The sequence below is a fragment of the Erithacus rubecula genome, assembly GCF_903797595.1.
Source record: "Erithacus rubecula genome assembly, chromosome: 4".
NCBI classification, from domain to species: Eukaryota; Metazoa; Chordata; class Aves; order Passeriformes; family Muscicapidae; genus Erithacus; species Erithacus rubecula.
Genome location: NC_136686.1, coordinates 26,901,492 through 26,926,346, shown reverse-complemented (window position 1 = coordinate 26,926,346; position 24,855 = coordinate 26,901,492). Strand labels below are relative to the sequence as shown.

Sequence of the window (24,855 nt, the reverse complement as noted above, 5' to 3'; positions counted from 1 at the left end):
GAAATTGACACTAAAACAGTAGAAACTAAAGGATTTAAGAATTAACTTAAAATTGGGAGTTTCAGCACTCCTTCAAATAAGACAAAGGAGTATTATTTCTCTACTGGTGTAGCAGGTATCAACACTCCTGTCCCAAGCATTGGAGGCACCTCAGCACATGCTTGCTAATAGACACCTCTGCAACCTAAGGGTGCCCCCTGGTTAAATCTTTCTTTCCTCCAAACATTTTTAAATTGCAACAGACTGCAGGAACACTACATGAGATGTTTCTAATTGAAGACAGAAGCTTTTGGAACCTCCAGTGTAATCACACCATAAACAAAACATGGATCAAGGTTAAAAGAGGGGAAAAAAAAGGGGGAAGAAATAGCTACAATGTTTTTCACACAAGTCTTCTGACAGTTCACCAGCTGACCAAGTGATGAAACAAAAGTCTAGTAGATAGTTTTGGTAGCTGCAAGACAAAGTTATTGTTCTTGCCCTACTTATATGTTACATGAAGATTGCATAGGACAAGGCAACCTTTTGGATAATTGAGGCAAGCAGTGCTTAGTGTTGGTATCCTTTGCTCTTGACAGGCTGAATGTGGTTTAGTGCTTTGTTGTAGTCAACCTTGTGCATCTCTGCTTTCACTACATCCATTTACCCAAATACTGCCAGCTTAAGGTCTTAGCACTTCATCTGTGGATACCAAGTAAGAGTTTAGTATAAGACTATTTGCTCAAGCTTTAACTACTGACTGAAACTCACAAGTTTTAAATAAGCTGAACACCACTGAGATGCATATTTTATTTTAGCAGATATGGAAATTTATAAATTTATATAGTCAAGTTTCTTTTTAATGGCCTATTAAGGCATCTTAAAAAAATCCCTATATGGCTTTGGTTTGCTGAAATACTACTTTACATTGTTAAAAGAAAAACATGTTCAAATAAATTCAACATTATGACACATTCACATATTTCACTTAGAACTGACAGTTATACAGATGCCTACATGTGATCACAGATGTCTCCTGTTGTGATGACACGAATAAAAAGGTAATCCAAAAGTTTATCTCACAGTAGAGGGCAACCCAGAAGTCTGTGCAGAAGTGACATATAAGGAGTTATTATCTGGAAGAGGGGGGACCACAGAGTTTCCATTAGTGGGTGAACAGCTCAGTTTCAGTTTTTCCAAGTATTCTGCATGAACAGGCTTGTGACACTGAAGGACCTTGATTGCATCTTCTACTTTAAACCATTCTCTTTTCCTTCCTGAATGAGTACAATCCACAAGAAAGAACAGAGTTACACAATTTTAATAGCACTCTTGGTTGCTATCTAGTTATTCACTTTTTCTCAGTTCTTTGGAAGTTGAAGTTGTCAGGCAGAAGAGTGAACAAAAAAACTGATCAACACAAGAGATTCACTCAAGCTTACTGAAATGCAATTCATAATAAAGCCTTTCAGATAACTCTTGAAGCAGGTACTGGACAGAAACTCATATGACTCTCTGTATACTCCAAAAGCCACATTTGGTCATTAGAGCAAAGTGTGATAAAAGTATTTAGATACTGCTGTCCTACATTGCCATGCCTAACAGAAAACTAGTCTTTAGACTGAACATGCATGTATGAAGAATGGCTTGGTCTGATTTCAAAAGCCATGTTCCATACTCAAAATCTCCATATGCATCCATATATGGAGTTACTTGGGGTAGCTGTAAGTTTTTAAAAAATAGTACACCTTATATCAGACATGTTTATATAAGTTTCAAGACTTTACTAAGATCAGCTTAAGACCATCTTACTTTTACAAGTTGGTCTTTTAAAATTCAAAGTCTCTGAAAATACATATAGACAAGGTCAGTGATAGCATTGTTAAAAATTGAATTAGTTTTTAATTTGGTTTTTCAGCAAGTACTGTGCTTGAACATATATAACTACTTGTTTAAGATCCAGGACACATTCAAAAACACCCTAGATATCAGACAGGAAAACATTTTTAAATGGAAAAACAATTTGGCAGTATAGTATTTAAAATGTATGTAAAAAATTACAATGTTTTTTCTTTTATAATACTTAGAGTATTCTAAGAATAAGAGTAACTCGGTGTTGGAAGCAACCTAGTTATATGTGTATTAAAGTGTGCAAGAACACTTGTGACTTTATCTAGAACAGAATTAGTATTCCCCCTGAATAACACAGATTGCTTAATAAAAGTGAAAAGAACTTGCTTAAAACATTTTTAAGTGTAGCATATAAGGACAGAGAATTAATTTACCTATATTAACTGAATCTTCCCAGTCTTCCAGTATTTCCGTCACAGTAAGAACATAAACGTACGTCCTATGCTTCCGGTCCTGGTTCTGCTTGAATATTAAAAGCACAGGTTTAAATTCTCATCTAAATAACTTACTAACTTACCACAACTACAAGATTAGAAGTTACTTACCTCTGAAGGATAGCCAGCAAGCCTGGCTTTTATTTTCACTAAACTAACATCTGTATTGATGAGACCCAAAATTATGGGAAAACAAAAACGTTTTATTTGAAACAGCTATTCTCTTTTACTAGACTAAAAACACCAAACAAAACCACAGACAATACAAACAATTTTGAAGATTGAAGTTCTGAACAAAGTGTGTTCTTGGTCATCCAGCTAAATATTAGCAGTTATCCACTAGTACTGCCCTAGGTAAGTACTAGTACTTTTAGTACTTATCTTTTACATATGTTGTAAATGACCACAGTACACCATGCTTGCTAAAACTGTTTCCACAATGCATTTTCCTGGAAAGGTGGTGTAAAAAAACCCAAACACCTTCTGCAAGATAGAACTGCTGCATCATGTGGCCGTGTCATCTACACCATGCTGGCTATGAAGTTGCACTCTGAGTGAGGCAAATTAAATAGCTTATGCTTGCAATCATGACAAATGCAAAATCATTGCCATCTGCTCATTCAGCAGGTTGGCCACAATGGCAGCACTCACCACCTGTTTAGAAGGCATGTGTTTTGCACAAGGCAGGTTAACCAGAGTCTGACAGAGGTATCTGCTCAGGGCAAGGCCAGTCCATGCAAGGTTGGTGTTGCCGTAAGAAAGGTTATGGAGAAAAAACAGCAACAAGACACTCTCTTACTTGGTGTAAGAAAGAAGGAGCAAGAAAGAGCAATTTGAAGGAAGCCATGGCTTTAAATAAGGTACTTTGTGAAAAACAAAATACAGACAGTTCATTGGCCAGAGAAAGAGACACCTCTTCTCCCTGGCTTTCTCATAGATCTAGCAGGTGTTTATTTCTGTTGCAATTCTTTCTCTTGTGTTTATAGTACAGAAAAAGTCTCTAGCCTGGGAAAAATCCTGGCTGGAGCTGAGAAAGTTTCACGGCCTGAGAAAAAAACTCAGAACTAGAGAAAAAGGCCTGGCTGAAATGTGCCTAGGCCTTCAGCAGTGTCCACAGGTTGGCATAGACATTACTCCCTGCTAATCCAGGGCAGGCTAGTGGCAGTGTTTGAGGTGCTACCCAAACCATCCTTCCCTTTGAAGAACTGAGCTCCTAATAAAACCAGGACCATCTACAATTACAACTATATTAAGAACCAAGAGATGTTATAGCCTAGCTCCTGTAACAGATGGCTGTATCCTTTTGCCAATAACCTTTCCTACTTAACTTGGTTTCACTACAAGCTTAATATAGCTTTGAACCGCTGTGATTTACTAGGAAATAAAAATTCTCCAGGAGTTCTTTGTCAATATCACCATTAAATAGGTTATATATATTTATAACACATTCTCTGGCTGTAGTTCTACTTGGCAGCCAGCAGCATTTATTTCAATCTTCTCTTAGTTCCATCCTCAGGTCACAACCTGTGGCCCCCTCAGTGGTACTAACAACAGTTTGTCAGGGCCAGTTGAGAAACTAAAGTAGGACCTTGATTTAAGTTAGAAGCAACCTGGAAAAGTGACACAACAATTTTTCTCTCTTCTGCTCTAGCTTGTGTAAATGGCTTCAGAAGAACACATACCTGAACTACCAATGAATCATCATGCTTTGCAGCCCCTGCCTTATGCCAACAACATGATAGATATCCTGGGTTTTTTGGTCTGAGCTGAGAAATGGAGAATACTTTTGTAGACTGACCAGCAGAGTTAAAACACAGCCAAATTTTTTATATGTGGGACCAGTTCAACTCAAACCCAAAACATCAGAAAAATGTGAGTAGTACTAACAACAAAGTTTCAGGAGCTTCTCTAATTGTGTCATGGCTTCCATATTTCACACTATGGGACACATGAATAAGTAATATTTCACACAGGAAAACCCTGTCAGGAATACACTGAGTATAAAAGCTGGGTGAAGATTTGTACCTAATTGAGACTAAGGGACTTCCACTTAACATACAACACAACACAGTAACACTGGATGTATTAGGAGCTGGAGACTATTAAAACTATAGTCTGCTCCTGTCTAGAAGCTGAGCAGAAGTGGGCAACACCAACACTAAAATAGAGTTCTAGCTAGCTTGTGTTCTTGCACTGTTGGTAGTTCAGAGTTTACACTATCAAACAGATAGTTTGAACTACATAGTTTGCTAAAGGTTGGATTTGTCTGTTATCCAAAGCCTTGGCTTTTTTTTTAGTGAATTAAAGCCATAAAGAGAACTCATATGCACACTCATCAATTTACATGTAATCTAATCAGGGAGAAAAAGTTAAAAGTACCTCAAAAAAGACTGGTGTAATGTTTCAGAAATCCTAACTCTATGAATGGTTTGGTTTTAGAATTTTTTAAATTTTTTTTTAACATCTAGGTATTGTCTTAAGCATTAATGTAATCTTCCAAAGATCCAAAATGACCTGAGATCAGCTCAGCTGGTGAGAGCCTGATGCTGGGTAACACCATGGTGATGGGTTTGATCCCTGTATAAGATATCCACTTAAAAATTGGACTTGATGATCTTTGTGGATCCCTTCCAACTGAGAATATTCTATGAAGATGAATAAGTACTTTGAACACTTCCTATTCAAGTTTTCACACATCATGTGGGGACTCCTGAAGTCCTGTCTAATTCAGCAGATCCAGTAACACTGCAAAACTATAGGTAGGTAATACCTATGAACTTAAGTCTGATGTTGCAGCTTATCAGTTCTCACAAACCATTGCTTTTAGAACTTAAAAGGAAACAGCTCACCTCAAATATCCCAAGTAGTCTGCCTAGCTTTCCCTTTACTCCAGCCTACAAAATAAACAAGAAAAAGTATTAGCATTTGGTATTCATTAAAAAAAAAAAAAAGTAACGTATCTGTACCATCATCCTACATTAACATATTCCTCCTTATTAGGGTTATTTAAGTAAGTTTTAACTTAAGTTTTAATTAAATAGTGCTTCACTAATTTTGGAGATTCTGCTTTTAGAATCTTTATGAGTATTAAGAGTACAAAAGCTTGTCCTAATGATTTCTGGTTTCCATCCAGACCAAAACCACATTTTTAATGTACTGCATTTTATTAAATAGATAAATCATACCCAATACTGAAATAATCCAGGAAAGTAGAAAGGAGAAGAGTATTTTAAGCAGTATTAGAATTAATCTAAAGAAGCAATCATTGAAACTCCAGTGCTATTTTACACAGAAATTTAAGTTTTCAAAATACAATAATAAATTAAACTGTAGGCTACTGTGTGGATTTTGCAGCATAATGACTTCATGTGTGCTGGTTTTCATATCAAAGTAGCTTTTGGCATGCAATTTAAACCCCAAATTTATATCCCAAATTGTCTACAGGGCTTTCAATTTAGAGTTTTACTCCAGTATTTTAAATTAATTCCTGCATCAGTCCATGCTTTGTTATGTTTATCAATTCAGATAAGGTGGTCACTACTTTCTATTAAGACACTAAGGATTGCTTTTCAAAAAGTAATATATAATGCCTCTTCCAAGGGACATTGCCTACAATCATCCATTAATTCTAAACAAAACTCAGTCCATATGACTGACACATAAAGGCATATGTTGCCTACTGGCAGACAAAGCCATATTTAGATTGTTTTTTTCTTGTTGTATAACAAATATTTAAAATAGAGCTTCTTAGTGATGACATTTTCTGATTTTCAGTCTTTGCTTCCAGCCTTAGCTAAAGACAGTTACTGATGTCTTACATCTTTATATAAAGGACCATATGTATTTTCATTATATTTTAATGAGTAACTGACCAATAACTGGGCAGGCTTTAGCAGTAAGTCTGATCAAAGTCTTACAAGTGAATGCTTTCTGTGACAGTCTTTTTAAAGAAAGCAGATGGCTGATGTTATTTATTAAGCCACTTCGATGAAGGAAGCCCCATCACAGCCCATGCAAAATCATCAAGGCATTTTGCTAATCTACAGCAAGAGCTAATGCAAAACTCCATACAAAATTCTGTTTGTATGCTGTAATGACTGAGATACCTGTTAGAGCTTGTAAATCCAAAATACTCAACTGGACCTGATAGGTGAGTGTTTAAGCAGCACATAAATTAGGAAAGTGACAGGCCCTATTTTTGGGCTGAATAGATAAGCTATGCCACAATAGGCACTAAAGATTGCTTGTGCTTTATACTGGGTAATGAAAAACCACTTACTCATGAAAAACAGCATGCTGAAAAAATGTTTAAGATTTCCTGGTCAGTGCTAATTTCCTCAGCATTACAGTATCACTTCAAGAGGTAGTCTGAAAAGTAACTAATATTTAACAGGTAGCAAAACCTTCAGGCCAGCCAGGTTTAACTGATACTAAATAGCACTCATAGAGTACTTTTGTCAACTTATTGGTATCCTATAGTTACAATGTGAATTTATCCATTACTCTAAGTACAATTTACTTCACAGTTTCTCTTCTCTCCCTCCAAGCAAATCAATGGTTTAAACAAATACACTTTGCTGTGTAATATTGAATGAAACTATTAGAAGAACTTCATTACATCAAGTGTAAAAACTCCCCAGAGCTTGAAGTGAAGTTTTGGTGCAACCAGATGTTGCTATGTAAATGTGATTACTGTCACTCTCTATTACTAATGTCTAATTATTCCCTACTCAAATATACATGTTTGCAAAATGTAGCATCATGCCTGCAGACAGGTATTTTGAAAACCTCTACACTCAAAAGTGTAAAAAGGTAGTAATTCAAAGTCACATGATTTTTTTTCTTCAGAAAATAATATTCAACCTGAATAAACTTCATAGTTGAAAAAGCACCATGAATTTGACAGTGATTTTTAAGTGCTTTTACTAAAAAGAATATTTCCTTCAAGTTCTTTTCATAATGTAGTTCAAAATATGCCAAATTTATGTGCTAGAGGACCAAGAAATACTTCAGCTTTATCCCCAGAACATCAAAAGTAGTTCCCCCTTTTCCAATGGTACGTTTCTAATTCAATGCATGGTTAAATTCTAGACTTTAAACCATTTTGCCTTTTATAAAAATATATTTCTTCCTTTGGTTTTTATGTATCCATGGCTGTTAAAATATGGTTCTTCAAGTAAACAGAATCCTATAGGCTTCTATAAGTGTGTAAGGCCATCTAAACTTGGGGTTTTTTCAGGCTTTTCTCCAGCTTTTTTCTGAAAGACAAGCTGTTGAATTAAGTGCTGCACTTGCCCAGAACAATTCCCTAAGGAAGTCTGAGTGCCATGCAAATAGGACCTCGGATCTGAATCTTATGCATATATTTTAGCATTATTCTAAATCCAGACACAAGAGAGAAAACTATCCACTTCATCCCATAATCACTCTGGCCTGGAGGTCATTCATTCCTGTTGGCAGTACTGCAGTATCAGATATATGTCAGACTCTTCTGTTTCCTGTAGATGGAGCAAGAGTCATGCTTAGTAATTTCTAAGCTAACAGTCTACCAGGGCAGAAAGTTGCTTAAGATCTGAAAGATTTATTTTTAACTCTGGCATCTGCAGGATAGTATTGTAGCCATTTTAATGGCTACACTCCTGAAGGGATGGTGGAAGACTATTTCTGCATACTTTTATAAAACAAAGTCTTTGACTACATCTGCCTTAATCTTTCAGCTGGGAGTGTGCTTTATTAATTTATTTTTGCAGTGCCTAACTAGCTCTAGTCTGTAGCACCCAATCATTTTTCAAATACTAGATGCTCAGTGGAGCTAATTCCTCTATTTCCTGTGAGAAGTCTTAGATGATATTACTACCACTTTCACAGTTGCAGCAAATTGATCTTCAGGAATACCCTCTTCTGCTCAGAAACCATATCCACACAGGGCTGGGGAAACTGCATATTTCCTCATAGGCCTTTGAATACATTACTGAGACAAAGCAAGAGTCTCTTTTTGTGAGTCAGCAAGAAAAGGGAGTAGTTCACAGAAGAGCTCAATTTACAAGGCTGGGCATCATTAGCTTGCCACTCATTTGTGTAATTTTTCTTTGAACAGTGCATGTGCAAACAACTTTCATCTTTCATGCTATGCAATAAAAGACAAAGCTCCAAATTCATCGATGGAGTAGCTCATCATTTAGATGAGGTTTAATACCTTTCTGGGATTGCTTTATACTGTAGCTTCATTTTGGTATTCTACTTTCATGCTTGTAAGTGTATTGTATCTAAATAATTGAGGTAACTTTCAATTTCCTGTAACCTATGAAATATCAGACAACCTTAAATGAAACACTAAATATTCAGTAGAGATAAAAACTCCTATCACTAACATGAACAGAATTGAAGAATTAAAAAGACCCCTAGAGTCGTGTACACAGGCAGCCTATGAAACTGCCATGCATGTACATTTGATTACAGAGATCTTTGATTTGTAAAACAAAGATTCTAAATACACTACTGCTGGTGTCAAAGTGAGGATATTTAAAGCCAGTGGACAATCAACACTTCTACCGTTAAGGAATGCCATTATAATTGCTACTATGAATTTATCCATTTTAATAAATTAATAGAAACCAGTGCTTAGTTTGTGCATGACCCAATACTGAAAGAACATTTCAAACCAGCTCCACTGTGCTTTCTTTGAAGTTTATTCATTCACAAAACTCTTAACAGTTCACTGTAGTGTAACCAGCTTGCCAGGTGACATTGACCTTAGTATAAAAATAGAAAGGACATCCACCTTTAGAAAGGTCAGAATGAATTCCCATGGCTCAAACTCCTAAATACCACTTTTTTCTTCAGAAATAGCATTTGGGAATCTCATGGAAGCATGTAAGAATTAGCCAGTAGCTGAAGAATATTTTACTTTAAGACATGAGCTTCTAGGTCTGATCAGTTATACAAGCTATCACACCCTAGAAATTCTGAGGTAGTAGAATAAGTGTAACCCAATTATTTTTGCTTATTAAAGCCCTGTGTTTGTGACAACTCTTTATGCATTTGCAAACACAGCTCAAAGCTGAACATGGCTGACACTTTATATTATACTCCAAAGCATCATAAAAAGCATAGTCCCTTCAAGGTCATCCATTCTTCACCAAAGAAAAAACCCCAAATATATGACTACAGTTTAGTCAGCTCTAATTTAACATGGAGAGAAGACTCTACCATCCCTCATCTTGGACTACATCTTAACTCAGATCAGCAGTTAAAATTACTAGTGTTTTAAGAACTGAGCAGAGAACTGTGCTTTTTAATCCATGAATTTGTGACAAGACTTTCCCTAGAGGTGTTACTACTGCTTGGAAGCCTAAATCTTTGCTGACTCATTGCTAAAATCCAAACTCTCTGCTGCTTTCAAATGGATTTATCCCATGTGGCTGAGTAAATCTTGTGTAGGTCAAAATGGGCTCCTGCAGCAAAACTGAACACAGTCTGGAACACCTTTAATTCAGCAAGGCTCATTCATGCTTGAACCTTGCTGCAGGAAGGCTGCTGAGAGCAGCAAATAGTGAACTAGTCTGTTCCCCAAGTAAAATGGGAGAAGGGTCACTGAATCACAGTTCACAGATCTCATTTTGACACTGAATAGCAGGCACTGTTTGGTGCAAGTCACATCTACATCAAGTTCCTAAGCCTCAACACCACAACAGAACCAGTCTTAAAGGTAAGCAAGATAAACCACCAAATAACATAGCTGATAGAAAGGAAAAAATCATTAGACATACTAATCAGCAACAATTAGTGTGTTTTGGGAATAGCAAAATGGGATGAGAAAACTAAGTCTAGTAGAAATCCTGCAGTTCACTCACAAGAATGCATCCAATTTATGAAAAAATCTTATACTTTCTATTTAAAAGTATGATACTTTGATTTTTCTTGCCGTTTTATTTGGCTTAGACATGGCTGTTAGATATTAAAGAAACAGTTTATTTTTGACAATTTTCCTAGGAAAAATAAATAGCAAATGAAACCCCAAAATTCTGAATTTGAAATTTAAATATTGTAGTATAAGAAAACTGCATGAATTCATCATGACTTAAAGCTCTGTTTTGCCTAGTCATAGGGACAGAGATAGAAAGGCAGAGTATAACCACAGTCATTTCTTTATAGATAAGCAGCCTTAAATGTATGAATTCTGAACTGCTCAGATAGATCAGTTTCTAATCTGTTTAGTTTGGAATGTCCTCAAAGGTCTATTGATTTCCTGTTCTTATGCAGCTACATGTTAATGGTTAGTTTACTTCCACTCTGTTCTAGAAGAGCTGCAAGTCAAACATTTTCTTCACAGAAATGTTACACTACTGTAATATGTCATTTGGCATAAAGTCACAGTTCTGCTTCCAGTACTTGTTTATAAAGGCAGATGGAAATTTATCTATTAAATGAGAGTGTGCTGTGAAGAAGTTAATTAGTTCACCTCACCACACTATATCCCAATTCTAACACACAGAACTGAAGTTCTTTGAATTTCATAACCACAAAGGTCTCAGTTAAATACTGGATAAAGGAGGCAGTTCCCTCTTCCTTTTTGGTTCCCATCTGAAGACAACAGCAGCAAAGATCAGCTGGATGTTTTGTTTTGTTTTTGTTACCTCTTCATACACCTCTCTCACGGCTGCTCCCCCTGGCTCTTCTTCTGGTTCCATTCCTCCACCTGGTACAATCCATTGATCTGGGTATCGGCTACTGCTTACCAACAGCACCTATAAATAATTGCAAGTGCTTGTTAAATACAGCTCACAAGTCAGGAATTTCACTACTATCTGCTTTTTCAGCAATGCACTTATTCACCTAGCCAGCTGGAAACTAGAAACAAAACATAACAGGCAAGCAGAAGTAGGAAAAAGGGGAAAACAGTTAACATCCAATCTGTTTTATAAAAAAAAGTCAAGACAGTGTCATTGCAATCTCTTTGTACAAATGCTTTTATTGGATGCTTAGACACAATGTGGAAAATATAGAGTAACGTGCACAGGGGTGAAGGCATACAACAAAAAAAATCTAGTAACAATATTTTCCAGAACTAAAGTCCTCAAATCATATAGATGACAAAGTATGAAAATTAAGACATTTTCACTACATAGAAGTTAAACTAATTCTTCTAGAATGGCATCTTCTGGCTAAAAATGGACTTTTGAAAATATTTCTTATTTTTAGTCAGAAACAAGCTTCTTTTTTGTTGCTGAAGTGTTATGTTAGCATGACATGCTTACACTATTGCATAACTAAAATACAGGGAGAGTACTTCACTGGCCCTTGTCCAATTTGGTTTCTTTTAAACATTTACATAAGAGGAAAAAGCACAACACATTGAATTTGATTTCTAAATTTAACATTTTTTCCCAAGACACTTTAATTTCACTTAATTTGATTCTAACTTGGTTCTGTCGTTTATGTACACCAATTTAAAACCCCCTAACTATAGGGCCTGTCTTTCATAATATTCAGAGCAGAGAAGATGTAAGCTACCTGTCCAACAAACTATGATACCTTGTATTTGGAGTAATTTTGCAGTAGAAGTTTATGAAAATAAGACCTTGATTCAAGACCACTGGGAAATAGGCAGTTTAACTTATATTTGAGACAAAACCCAGTTACTAAGACAAAGTCCATCATTTGTGTAGTAAAAGGCTTCATATCCTAGGCATTACTTACATAAACCCTACCCTGAAGTCAAAGGACAACTGTGGAGAGTAAAAGGGCAGGGTCAGTGCTCAAATCTTGAAAAGCAATTAAAAGACTAGAACAAGAACCTCAAGTCCAAAGGTTATAGTTTTTACTGGTGCCAGACAACTGAAGTGACAGTCCCAGACCTCACCTTTCAGGACTTCAAACTTACTCCCTGCTTGGTTAAGTAGAGAAAATGACTCTCTGATGACAGCAACTGGGAAATGATTACCACTTACACTGTGTCCCTTTGGCACTCATGGAAATAGGCTGTAGGTTGGGAGTGCAGTTCAGATGACTGCACACTTGGTGAATGCAAGGATAGGTGTGCATACTGAGGTGCACCTGGAAGAGCCTTATCTGACAGATACTGTCTTGCAACCTTTATCTTATGTGCAGTCAAGATTAGTACAGCAGAGAATCCCTTAGGGTAGGACTAACTTCTCCAAAGTTTTTTCCTATGCTAATTAAGGAATACAGCAGAGACATTATTTAGTAGAGAAGCATTCTTAGCATTTGATCTAAATGCTCATGTTTTCAGTCAACTCAAGTATTCTACTCAGCTATCTAAAAACCTAACAATATTCAGCAAAAGCAATAAGGTTAGACACAAATGCATCTCAAACTTGATCTTTACAACCAAAGGTTTCCTAGGATCTAAAAGATTCACAGAGTGCACACGGCTCTACTAGAAGTAATTAAAAAAATATTTTTCAACACTTAGGTAGAGCACCTGTATCACTATGAAGAACCACTTTAAGCAGTGTTTAAAGAGCAGTTGTTAAAATCAAGTTTTGAATTCACTTCTGAGTTCCAGATATAAGCATTAAACATTATTTTGTGCTGATGAAACTAGTGCTCAATCCAGCCATGTGAAAGTTAGCAACAATAATGAACAAAAGGATCATTATCATTAAATCATTCCCAGTTTGGTAGAGCAATATAAAAATCAGCATTCATTGCTTAGTTAAGGCTAAACATAAAACTCTTAATTACTACTATGGGATAAATCAGATTGCTCATTCTGGCAGTGTAATGTAAAGCCAGGATTTTTTTATGCCTTTATATATAGTAGTTGACTATGGCTAATCTGATCAATAGACTATTAAGATGGGCTTGTACATATATTAGCTTTAAATTACCCTTTTAAAAAGCAGAAACAAATTCATCTAGCAAGTAATCAACATTAAAATACATCAATTCTTGTAGATAGGCTTTACAGCTATGTATACAATAAACTCCCAAGCATTACAGCCTGGGAATTATTTTAACAACTATCCAAACCTCCACTAACCCTGGAACTGACACATTTTCTCAAACATCTTTCCCTCTATGCTTTATTCTCCTGTGATCCCAGTGCTTTTACAGTCTGAATCCAAGGGATCACACTATATCCCTGAGATCTTCAGATGCACAACTTTTTTTACCCATTAACACATGAAGCATCAATCCTGGAGTAATGCTATTACAACCTTACTTGGTGTTAATCAGATTCAACACACAACAAGACCTGATAGCTAGCAGTTGCAGGATTGTGTAGTAAGGTTGAAAAGCATTGCACATTTTTTTCAGTCCTAGCATCAAGCAGTCTTCCATGTTTTTGTTTTGTTTTTTGTACATTTTCATTTCATGTAGTTTTGAGGGGTTTCCATTTGTAAGAAGATACATCCTCTAGCAAATGAGGAGGCTGTAAATATAAATGTGATTTAACTATGAAGACACCAAAAAGCTGTGGTTGGTTGACACTGCACTCACATGCCAAGAGAGATGCAAAAATCAGCAAAAATGCAGCAATTCACCCTTCCTTAGAAGGAGATAATCAAACTAGGAAAAATGTGATCTAGGTTTCTTGGACATCCAATCTTTTCTGAGGAGGCTCATGGTCAAGCAGATTACAATAATCTCCTGGAAAATAAAAGACTTCAGAATCTCACACACCTGTATTTTTTCTGGCTTATGCACACTAAATTTTACATCATAATCCAATTAGGCTCAGAAGAAAAAAAGAAAAACTACTTCCTGTGCAAAGAATTCTCTGTCTTGTATCTCCAGATGCAGAAAAAGGACTAAGATTTGAGTTGTATTGCTTGCTAGTGATCACTGCCCTTCTCATGCCTTTGACTAAGACTTACTGTTGATAACTCTTGTTCAAAAAAGGCACAGAGTATTGCAGTGAAATCTGCTTGACTAGTTATATATCTAGGTTTATCTTACTTCAAAGACTAAGATGAAGATACCATAATGATGAAGATACCAGGTGAAGAAGGAAAGCTGCAAAGTCCAGCTAAGAGGAAACAAAAGAAAAATTCTTCTATTAAGCATTACTAGACAAGTTTCACCTCACTTCCAAGTCCAAGAATAGCAATGACCTTTAAGTGTAGTGAGGAAGAGAAACTGGTAGCCAGCCTGCTTGTAATAAGCACCTATCAATACACATAACCATCATATGGTTAACCAAAAAAAGTTATTGCAGGGCAGGTGGCATCATAGGACTTGGTCACTATAAATGCTAAGCTTGCAGACAAACAACTGAAAATTTCTAAAGATGCTGAAGTTTGGGCCTCTCTAGTGTTCTCAAGTAAAGACCAACCACGACACAGTTAGTTGCCATGTATTCCAAAAGACCAAAATGGCAAGTAATACAAATTATAACCACAAGCTATTTATATAAATTTTTCTTTTCATATTAAGCACAGAGGTAGATAAAGGTTTAAGTTTATATAAAATACCATTGCTTTCTTTCTTAACTGAAGGACATTATGCCTTAGCAAAATAATTGTATTAAAAACCAAATTACATGAAAGAGCAAGGATAAAGTTTAAATTAGCTAGAGCAAACCCTCTCAGCTGGATTCTTTAGACTTCAAAACAAAGTCATCTCAAACTTGGAGGTAAAATAGTTGGAAATATACCATTCCCAATTCACAATAATTATTTGTCATCAGATGTCCTTAAATTTTCTATTCCCAGCCTAATCCCACCTATTCCTGTCTTCCCCACTGCACACTGCATTTTCTCCCCTCTCATTGCTCCCTCTACTCCAGTATCTATGTCCAACTTGATGTTTGAATTACCTGATGGAGAGAGCCAAGCCTGCCCTTCTTTATAGCAAACCTGGCAGTTAAAAGGAGCAATGTCCAAGAGAAAAGGAACCAACCCTTCACTCCCAAAAGATCACTGAGCATGGGTGATTCAGCTGCAAAGAACACCATGCTGCTCAGCTGTGCTGCTCAGAAAACAGGTGTGTGGAAGACAAAGGATTCAGCTCCCAAACTCTACAAACACGAGTGTACACAAATCATTTCAGAAGGTTTAAACACAAAGTATAGAAAAGATCATTATGGCATTAAAAGGTACCTCTTAGGTACAAAACAGTGTTAAATGCTGTTAGATGTACTGCCAATTTTCATAGGCATCAGAAACATTAAGAGGATAAAACATCCAAGCCTACTTTGAGAAAATAGACAGGACCCACTCTGGTGGAGGCTGTTATAATTTATCACACTCAGAATGGAAACTCAGCCTACATGGCTGGTTTGCTAAAGTTACAAGCACCTGAAAGAGTCAGAAAGATGGTTTAACCCTGAACAGCCAAAAGGGTCAGTCAAAGCCTATGATTTGTTTAAAAACAGCCACAAACAGATCCTCAGGGAAGAATACAAACACTAAGGGTTTTATTTTCACTTTTTCATTTTTCAAGTATTGTTTGCTTTCAACTTGCAATTGTTATCAGCTCAGAGGCTTCCTTAAAAGCACTAGGGGACAACTTTGAATGCTGCAACACAGGAGCAGCATTGAGAAGCAAGGAAAAGCATCTCTTTCAAACACTGGATCATATTTGCAGAATAAACTGTATAAATTTTTAGGCAAAAACACATCTCAGAGAGCATATGTCAGCCTGCTACTGCAGTTAAGATATTTCCTTTATCTAACACTTTTTTTTCCTATTTTAAGAATCACTGCCTCATTTCAGCAGTTCTGAAACAGTTTCACATTTCCCCTATAGGTTATAATGTGGTATCCTTGTCCTAGAATGCCATTGCCTTTTTTTGGACTGCAGAAGGTTGGAAAATGCAGTTTTAAACCTTGCCATAGCATTGCTACACAGCATTTAGTAAGGAACATGTGCCTTCCTGAAAAGATTCTCACTAGAGTGTGTGCTTATAGTCCTCATTTTGTTACTGCAATAATTTTCAAAATTACTTTATTTTTTAAACATTGAGAAATACAATGGAAAAAGTTATTTTAAAGTAGTAACAAAGCCTTAGGATCATACTTGACAGCATTTTAAGAGCTAATTGAAGTCAACACTGTGATATCTTTACTTCCCCCCAACACTGGGATAATGAGTTCAGGAAGCTGATCTGGATGAAAAGTAGATTCCCCATGAAAGCTTAGTGTCCAGTCTGTACACACAGCACCCACCAGGACACAGCCATTCAAGGGGCAGCACTGCACAAACTGGGGCAGAAAGGCACCACTGCAACCTCCCAATTTCAGATGGATCTATACCAATTCAAGAGCCTCTAGGAAAGTACTTTAAAGACAGACTGAAAAGCAGTCCTCAGATATGACAGAGGTTAAAAAGATGATTTAGCTTCACTGAATAACAGCCAGCACAACAGCAGAGGAATGGCTAATAAGCAGTACATTAATCCTAATTCTCATTAATTTAAGCACAAATCTTGAATGCATCTCAGAAAATTTGGTTCTGACTACATAATATATTAAAATCTGAAATATCCTCCCAACTTTAAACACTTTACTTTTCAAAGCAGCAACACAGCACTTGAATATCAGTCAGAGATATTTTCTCCCATTCTGAAGATGAATGGTAAAGAAATATACTTCAGAATTAGATCTGGAAGCTATTTTTCCTTTGGGACCTTCTGACTTTAAGGCTATATGGCAATAAGGAGAGACACATCAGCCTTTTTTATAAGTTTTGCTTTTGACTTGCAATTACATGTGTAATATTTTATAAATTTTATTTCACATTAAATTCAAATATTTCACTAACATGTTACAGTGATACAGAATTTGAGTGTCTTCCTCTGGCTATTTAACATACTTCATTTTGTTCTTTGGCAAAAGTGTTCATATCAGGAATAGAACAGCACTGTTCTATTACTATGGCACAACAGTCAGAACACATTTCCTCACATAAAGTGACTCAAGTCACCTGCAGCATTCCATCTCCCCCTGAGCTTTAGCATGCTTTGGAGAAACAGATATGCCAGGTCTCACAGTGTGATGAAAGGTGCAGATCTTGCACCCAGACATATGACAGGAGGAGATTCCCAGCTGTAAAAAAACAAACCTGCAAATAAACTCCCCACAAATGCCTATAAAAGAAGTTTTACTTCTCATGCTGGGCTAGTTCCCCAATCCTCTTCTTCCCTCATGCTTGCTAATGCAGACCAACGGAGAAACCACAATTTTAGGTAGCAGGGGAAGAGCTAAATTAATATTGCTGCCCATTTCTTTTTAACTTGAAACCACGGCTTAATCTCGAGCAGAACTGGGCTTTACTGGTTACTCAGCAACATAATCTGTTTGACTAAGGGATCAGCTTCCAAGCACTTGTCAGAAACAAGAGCTCCAATCTTTGAGAGGTGGTCAGCTGCAGGTAAAGATCTGACAAGGTTATTTCTTGACAAGTACCAGTTATCTTTTAGCCTTTTCTACAAGATACATCTTGGAAGACAAGAATTTGTTTTAAATTATTTACATTTGTAGCACTGGTGCTTGAGCACTTTGGTGAAACTAAGTAAAAAAGCCACTGAATTAATGTAAGCTTTTCAAGAATTCTACAAACAAGATTGGAAAAAAAATACACATCAACCTATGGTCTGTGAACTCATATCTACAAAAGATGCTTTAAAAAAAACATGTCTACAAACTCTAGCTAGAGATATGAATGCCTATGTGTGTGTATATATATATATAAATATATATATATATATAGGTATGATCTGAATCTATTTGTAATGAAGTCTGCCACTATGCTATTTCACAGTAATTTGGAAGTTTTGAGCACCACTGAGTTAAGTGAAGCAATTCAAACAGAAACTTTGCCACCAGTTTAAATCCTAAGTAAACTTAAGACAGTGCAAGTAAGCTAAAAGGATTTTTTTTTTCAAGTATCTTAACATAAATAGAACTAGTTCAAATAGTCTGCATCTTCTAAACAGGGCAAAAAGTGCTTTGTTACAGGACATCCTAGCCTGACATTATAGAAGTACAGCCATATTTCCTTTTCCCCTCAGCCCAGCCCACTCTGAGCAACTATCAACCCCATTAAACATATCCATATGGCATAGACAAGTAATACCATAGGTATGGGAAAAAATAATTGATATTTCAAAAAAAAAAAAAAAAAAAAACAACACCAAAAACCAACACCTTATGGTATCTGAAGACTTACAAATGAAGACTGAACGTTTTGGCCATGTTGGACAGCTGAATTCCCCCAGCCTCGCTAAACCTGCAGGCTTCCACTGCTGGCAAGTAGTTGGAATTTGTCAAAAAACATTCCAGAATGAAAACAAGGTGCATATGCCATGCCTGCAGAAAGCTGCTTTTCTGTGGACATAATAAACACAAGTGTCTTGTATTCAGAGTTGGTTAGGTGACATAAATCCTACCACACCAACCTAACATTGAATTTTTCTTAATATTAACACAAGCTTTAACTCCATAAACCTCAGCCTGCAGATTACACTATAAGCAAACACTGCCTCTGTAGAACATCATAAAGAACCATTTTGGAAGCTGTTTATAGGTCTTGATTTTTCAAGTTACACTCTTTTCTACAGCATACAGATTACAGATTCATAGAATGGTTTGGGATGGAAGGCACCTTTAAAGATCATCTGGTAGTCCTAGCCCTCCAACATAGACAGGAACACCTTCCACTAGACCAGATTGCTCATCCAACTTGGCTGATAATGTCCAAATGTCAAGAAAATGCTGTGGAAAAGCTAAGGCAGCAATTATCCTATGCTACTTACACTTCCTATCCATTAGCAGGGCAGGGACATGAAACAGAAAAAATAAAAGCAACAGTGTGCTTGAAGTCCATAGTGAAATGTGTATTCTCTGGCATTTAAAATATGCCTATATTCTATCAGACCGTCATAATGCAAGGTAGGTAACCCATGCCAGCCTTAAATCAAGTACCATGGTCATACCCCAAGTTATTTGAAAGCACACATTACTTGTGTGTTTACACCTGAGAACTCCACACTGAAAGATAAAGAAACCAAATGAAAAATTCCATGTCATGTATGGAGTATATTGCATGACTGTGCAAGTTTATTTACAATAATTCCCAGAACATCCCACTTTGCCAGGGTAGCCAGGTGATACTGGGCCCTAGTTTTATGGACCAGGCTGCATAACAAAAGATGTTTCTGGCTTTCAGACTATTTACGCCAAAGCACATAAAAATAACATTTTACTTTTTCCTTTAATAAGCTAATATGAAGCAACAGCTGTACAAAACTGAGGAACACTAATTTTAAAAATAACTAAACTGTGACCACCATAACAAGACATAAGAAACTCTTAATCTATCTTGACATTCTACAAGCAGATAAATAAATTTACTTAGTCAGACAAGAAAGGGGCTATAAAATTAGAAGCTTCTAATTTTAAACTCAAGAATAAGATAAATAATTGACATGCAAGTGTATGCCCTACTACAGAGGGGGGAAAAAAACATCTACATTTCCTGTCCGTGTGTAACAACACATTTTTCCTCACTGCTGTCTCAATATTAAAAAGACCTCTTCCCATCTGTTTTCATCTCATGTATAAGGCTGAACAACAAAGGCAAAATTAAAAATTGAAAAGCTTGAAGACTTTTTTTGCATATGAAACTATTTTAGGTCTGCCACTAGCAACTGCTGGCTGAACACTAAAGTAGGACTTTCAGTACCATATTTGATTACATAAAGCACTGTTACAGATGCCAGAGTAATTAGAATGCACTCAAAGTTTATATTCAAGATACTTAAAAATAACTGCTCATTTATTTGTATAAGATGTAGTTGGTGGAAAAAAAAATTAAATTAGATTTTAAAATTATTTCAGTAACTCAAATTGCTATAAAAATTATGTTTATTACTATTTGCTCTTGCTGCTTTACAGGCATGCCTTGTTCTCTGCATTGAAAAGTAACAATTTCATTGCCTACCCTCTGCCCAGACCCTCAGACAGGAGGATTTTTCTGTAGAAATGCTATTTACAGCATACTGAATGCATAAACAATTCCAACCTGTGGAAGCAGCTGGTTGTCACTGTACCAAGAGGGCTCTCCTACAGGCTTATTCTAAAGCTGCCATGCAGTCTTAGTAGCTCAAGAGAAACTTGCATTTCCTCATAGACAAATCTGCCAGCCCATCCCTGCCTGCTGAATACCATCAGCTTTTTGCACACATCTACCAGCTTCTTGTTTGTTCAAAGCAGAAAGGCTGCACCCACCCTCCATGCACTGCATGCCCACAAAGCCTTGTTTCATTTAATGGGATTTCTCCTGCTTCATTTCCAGGAGGTTTTTTTCTTTCAGAAGGCAGATACTCCCTGCAAGTACTGGTGTATTTCCTTAAAGGACAAAAGGAGCCAGCACTTAAGCTCAAATCCAGGCATCTTGCTCTCTCTTCAGCCCAAATGACAGCACTGAGACCAAAACAGGCAACATTTTAATGACAGGAGACCACCTACTTTAACACTCAAAAAATCCCAAAGCCACTGGACATGTTACTTGGCTATTTGGGCTTCCTCCTTTCTAAAGGATTCTTCCCTTTTAAATCATACATTATGACAGCATGAAGGAAACAAAATCTAAACCAAAATGGACTATACACACTAAATTGTTCTGTGTGGAGGCACTTGAGGAAACAGATTTTCACAGTGGTGCAGCTGAATAACCATAAGTCATCTTGGGTACATGTTTTCAGCTGCAATATTAACTCTCAAAGCAGAAGCTTTTGACAGGTTGCAGGACTGCAGGGAAGCCCAGTTTGCAGCCTGTAACACTCAAGAGAACTGACTCAACAATTTTAAGCCTGGCAGCAAGGACTGCCAATCCAGTGTAAGTCTAATTGGACAGGGTTCTGTAGCTGTGAAGTAGGAGTTCATGTCTGTATTTCAAACTGCATGCAGGAACCACCAGGCTGCATTTTGCCTCAGCAGCATTCTACAGCACACCTATGTTTCAAATTGAGAAATAAAGAAGCAAACTGAAATCCAATGTAAATAGTTGTGTAACAACAAAATAAACAGATGTATAATTAAACATAAGGGATGGGTTTGGCCAGTCTTTTCCCATTGACATGTTACTTCACTGTGAATAAAACTCAGCTGTAACATCAACACAGCTACAAAGGTAGCATAAGAAGTCGAGTATGGTTAAGAAACTGACCAGGAAGCCCATCAAGCAGATTTTGCTAGATGAACAACAGAGATATTAAAGGTTTTAGTGACTTGCCCAATTTTTGTCAATGGACACAAAAAGCTGCTACTGAAAATGCCTAATTCTTTAATGGAGGGGCAGCATCCAGAAGTCATGATACCAACAGGGGACATCACATCACATGAAGTTGCAGAAGAAGGATCACCTTCAGATGAGAACACTGCTGTGGATTACTGGTACAAGTTGAGAGTTCATGAAGAGACACTGATATCACCAGTTAACACAAGATGACTACACAACAGCTTTAAAATCATGATAGAAATGGGTCCTATTAAAACATTTTTTTCTGGTATAGCTAGAAAAGCATTAGTAACCTTTCATACAGCATGGCATGACCCCATCTCAAGCATTAAAACATTAAAAAATACATTTGCCAAATGGAACGAGATGCAAGAGTTACCATGATGACCAAAAGAGAAAGCCTTTATAAGAGATGATGATTTAAGACTTCAAGTTCATAAAAAATGCTAAGAAAGGAATGACTGCTGTCCACAGGTAAGTCAGAAAGCTATGTGCAAGAAAGGAAGAAAAAAAGCTTAAGCTCAGCTATAACTGGATAGAGGAATTAGCCTTTTGGAAAGTCAGAATGGAAGTAGAAAGAGAGAAAGGTTAATTCTAAGATTTATATCACAAGATTGCTAGAGATACTCATTCCTCCAGATAGAACTTAATCACATAAAAAGTAGAACAAATTTAGCTTGCAAACAGTATCTCAAGAAAAAAAAAAAAAAGTTGAAATCTGGATTTCTTGCTTTTAAGACTCCTAGAAAGAAATATATTGCTAAAAACTGTTTCAGTTGTTGGTTCTATTTTCTTGACTCCAATGTCAAGCAACTCTGTCTATCCTGCAAGTCAAAATAACTATGAAAACTATTCTATTCTGTAGTTTCCCTCCACCTCCCAGTAACTTCTACAGGAGTTCCCTTCTTCAGTCATCCAGGTTCTGCTCTTGTGCTCCTTCCCTGCAGGAGTTACCCTACACTTAAACACTCTGGAGATGTAGCTTGGCTGAAAATTGATGGTAAAATCTCTAGAGACTTAGACAAGAAGACATTTACATGGAGTAGAACAACACAAACTATCCAGACAACAGTGTTCAAGAAGACAGAAGCAAGCCTCAAACACCCAATTTGGGAAACATGGCTGGCGATTGAAGTTAATCACAAACAGCAGTCAGGTACAAACTTCTAAGGAATAGATTCTGTACTGATACAGACAAAGCTGGCATTTGGGAAACAGCCCCTAAGCAAGTTCACCTGTTGGCACAGCTTTCCTGCTTTTTGTCAGAAAGCAAATTTAACACTTTCCACACAGATAATCTATGCCCTGAATCTGATCTGACGTCCTCCAATTCACTTCATCCTCCCGTATCTCTACCTGCACGATGCCAAGTCCCAGACTCATGCCAGCAGTACAGGTAACACCATCCAGAACACCACAAAGGACTGCAGTGCAATAATAGTCAGTATCAATTCCCCTTATACAGCCCAGCGAAGCTGCTACTATCATCCTTGGCCTCAAAGGATACACAAACAACACTCTGAAGCAGCTCCTAATCTCATTGGATGCAAGACTGAAAGAGAATGACAAGAAGTTGTATCAGGAAATGAAGAATGAATGGAAATCACTGACAAAGATGACCCTAACCATGAAGTTCCAACTGCAATTGGTGCAAAAAGCTGTAACAGGGGCTCAGGTGTTCAAACTCCAAATAGGTCTGAGCTGGAGTAGCATCCAAAAATAAATATTTAAGTCACATAAATATTTAAACATGTTGGAGTGTCAGAGACCAAAGGAAAGCTATAACCCATAACAAGACTTTAAGATTCCTGCTGGGTGCCTTTCTCCCTTATACTAGGAAAAACTCATCAGCATGGTCCCAAGACTATATTTGTACCACACAGGAAATAATTTTTTTTGTTTAAAGTGCCTATATTTTGAGATCAGGCCTCTTCCCACTGCATTATGTTTACTTGGTAGATGTTTAAGGAAGACACTCTCTGTACTGCCAGCTTTGGAAGAGCACCAGCATCTTCCAGAGTACAGATAAAGGCAGGAAACGCCCCCCCCCCCCCAGACCCTAACCTTTATAGTTATTTCATGGCTACGAAACAAGAAAATGAAAACAGAAATGGCAAAGGGTATGCTGGCAGCCCGAGACCATCTGTGAAGGCGTTGTGCAATGAAGCCGCCAGCCGAGCTCCCCGATAAGGGGCAGTGCCATTGACCTTGGCTCGGAGCACGGGACAACTTTGTTGCCACCTCCCGACTCTGCTGCAACACAAAATTCCGGGTGAGCGCTACCCACTACACCAACTCTCCCGCTCCCAAGCTAGTTCACAAAATGTTTTAAGCCCCATTTTACTCTCTCAGTGGGAAAGCCAGGTGTTCCAGCCTAGGCGTTTTTTTATCGCACTCAAGCGGGGCAGGAGGTTCGCCTTCAGGGTGACACACCAGCCCTGCCCTCCACGCGCCATTATCCATTAACCGGCTTTCCGCGTGTTAGGGCGCACAGCAGATATCCCGCAGTTCCAGCCGGTGTCCCGCCCCGCCCTGAGCGCCGAGTCTCCCGCTCCCCGCTCAGGCTCTCCCCGCCGAGGGGCGCCGGGGCCGCGCACAAAGGCGGCGCCGCGCACGTGGGCGCGCACCCCGCCGCCCCAAGATGGTGGGCGAGAGGCGCGCCCGCCCCGCCCCCGGCACCGCTCGGACCGGCACAGCCCGGGGCCGCCCGCCACCGGCTCCGGCCGGCCGCAACCCGCGCGGCCCCGCCGTGCCGCCTCTGCCGCTCTCGGGGTGGCGGGAGCTCCGGCGCGACTGTGTCCCCCGGGAGGAGCCCGCGCCCCTCGGCCAGACAAAGGGATGCGGCAGCGGCGGGGCCGGCGGAACGGGAACCTCGGCCGGGCCGGGCCGGGCGCGGCGCCCCCCGCCCCACGTGCGCGGCGGCTCGGCGGGCTCACCTCGTCCTCCCGCTCGCTGCGGAAGCACAGGCACGCCGCCCGCTTCTTGTAGCCCTCCCGGTCGTACGTCCGCGTCTGGTTCGGCTTGAATTTCATCATAGAGGCGGTGACACGCCGGCTGCCCCCGGCCGCCGCTGCCGCCGCCACGGCTCCTCTCTGTGAGCGCCGCCGCCGCGCCCCTGGGACACCGGCGCGGGGCCCCCGCTCGGCAGCGGGGCTGGAGCACGGCCAGTCCCCGCCGCTGTCACAACAGCGCCGCGCCGCCCCTGCCGCTGGTGCCGCCGCCCCGGGAGCTGCGCCGCGCCATGGAGGCTCCGCCGGCGCCCCGAGCCGCCGCCGCCCGCCCGCGGCGGCCGCCCCTGCGCCCTCACTATTTAACCGTAACG

At 38.6% G+C, this 24,855-nt stretch overlaps 1 protein-coding gene across 2 annotated transcripts; it reads right to left on the bottom strand.

Moving 5' to 3' along the window:
• Positions 1–775: 775 nt before the first annotated feature.
• On the bottom strand, positions 776–24,838 carry NUDT4 (nudix hydrolase 4). 2 transcript variants are annotated; one of them, XM_079304129.1, is made up of 5 exons: positions 24,470–24,838; positions 10,961–11,071; positions 5,174–5,218; positions 2,265–2,352; positions 776–1,256 (listed from the first exon to the last, which is right to left on the bottom strand). In XM_079304129.1, the coding sequence occupies exons 1-5, from the start codon at positions 24,566–24,568 to the stop codon at positions 1,054–1,056; spliced, it is 546 nt and encodes a 181-aa protein (XP_079160255.1). In that variant the 5' UTR covers positions 24,569–24,838; the 3' UTR covers positions 776–1,053. The 2 variants fall into 2 exon arrangements, with proteins under 2 accessions (XP_079160255.1, XP_079160254.1); XM_079304128.1 differs by having other exon boundaries at positions 2,265–2,349; positions 24,470–24,833.
• Between the last annotated feature and the right edge of the window lie 17 nt (positions 24,839–24,855).

Bases quoted from the DNA above. Each gene is read 5' to 3' on its own strand.
- NUDT4 (XM_079304129.1), bottom strand. From the start codon at position 24,568: ATGATGAAATTCAAGCCGAACCAGACGCGGACGTACGACCGGGAGGGC. The intron at 5,219-10,960 runs GTAACAAAAACA...TTTATTTTGTAG, and splicing joins TGAGAGAGGTGTATGAAGAG to GCTGGAGTAAAGGGAAAGCT. The intron at 2,353-5,173 runs GTGAGCTGTTTC...TTAATATTCAAG, and splicing joins GACTACTTGGGATATTTGAG to CAGAACCAGGACCGGAAGCA.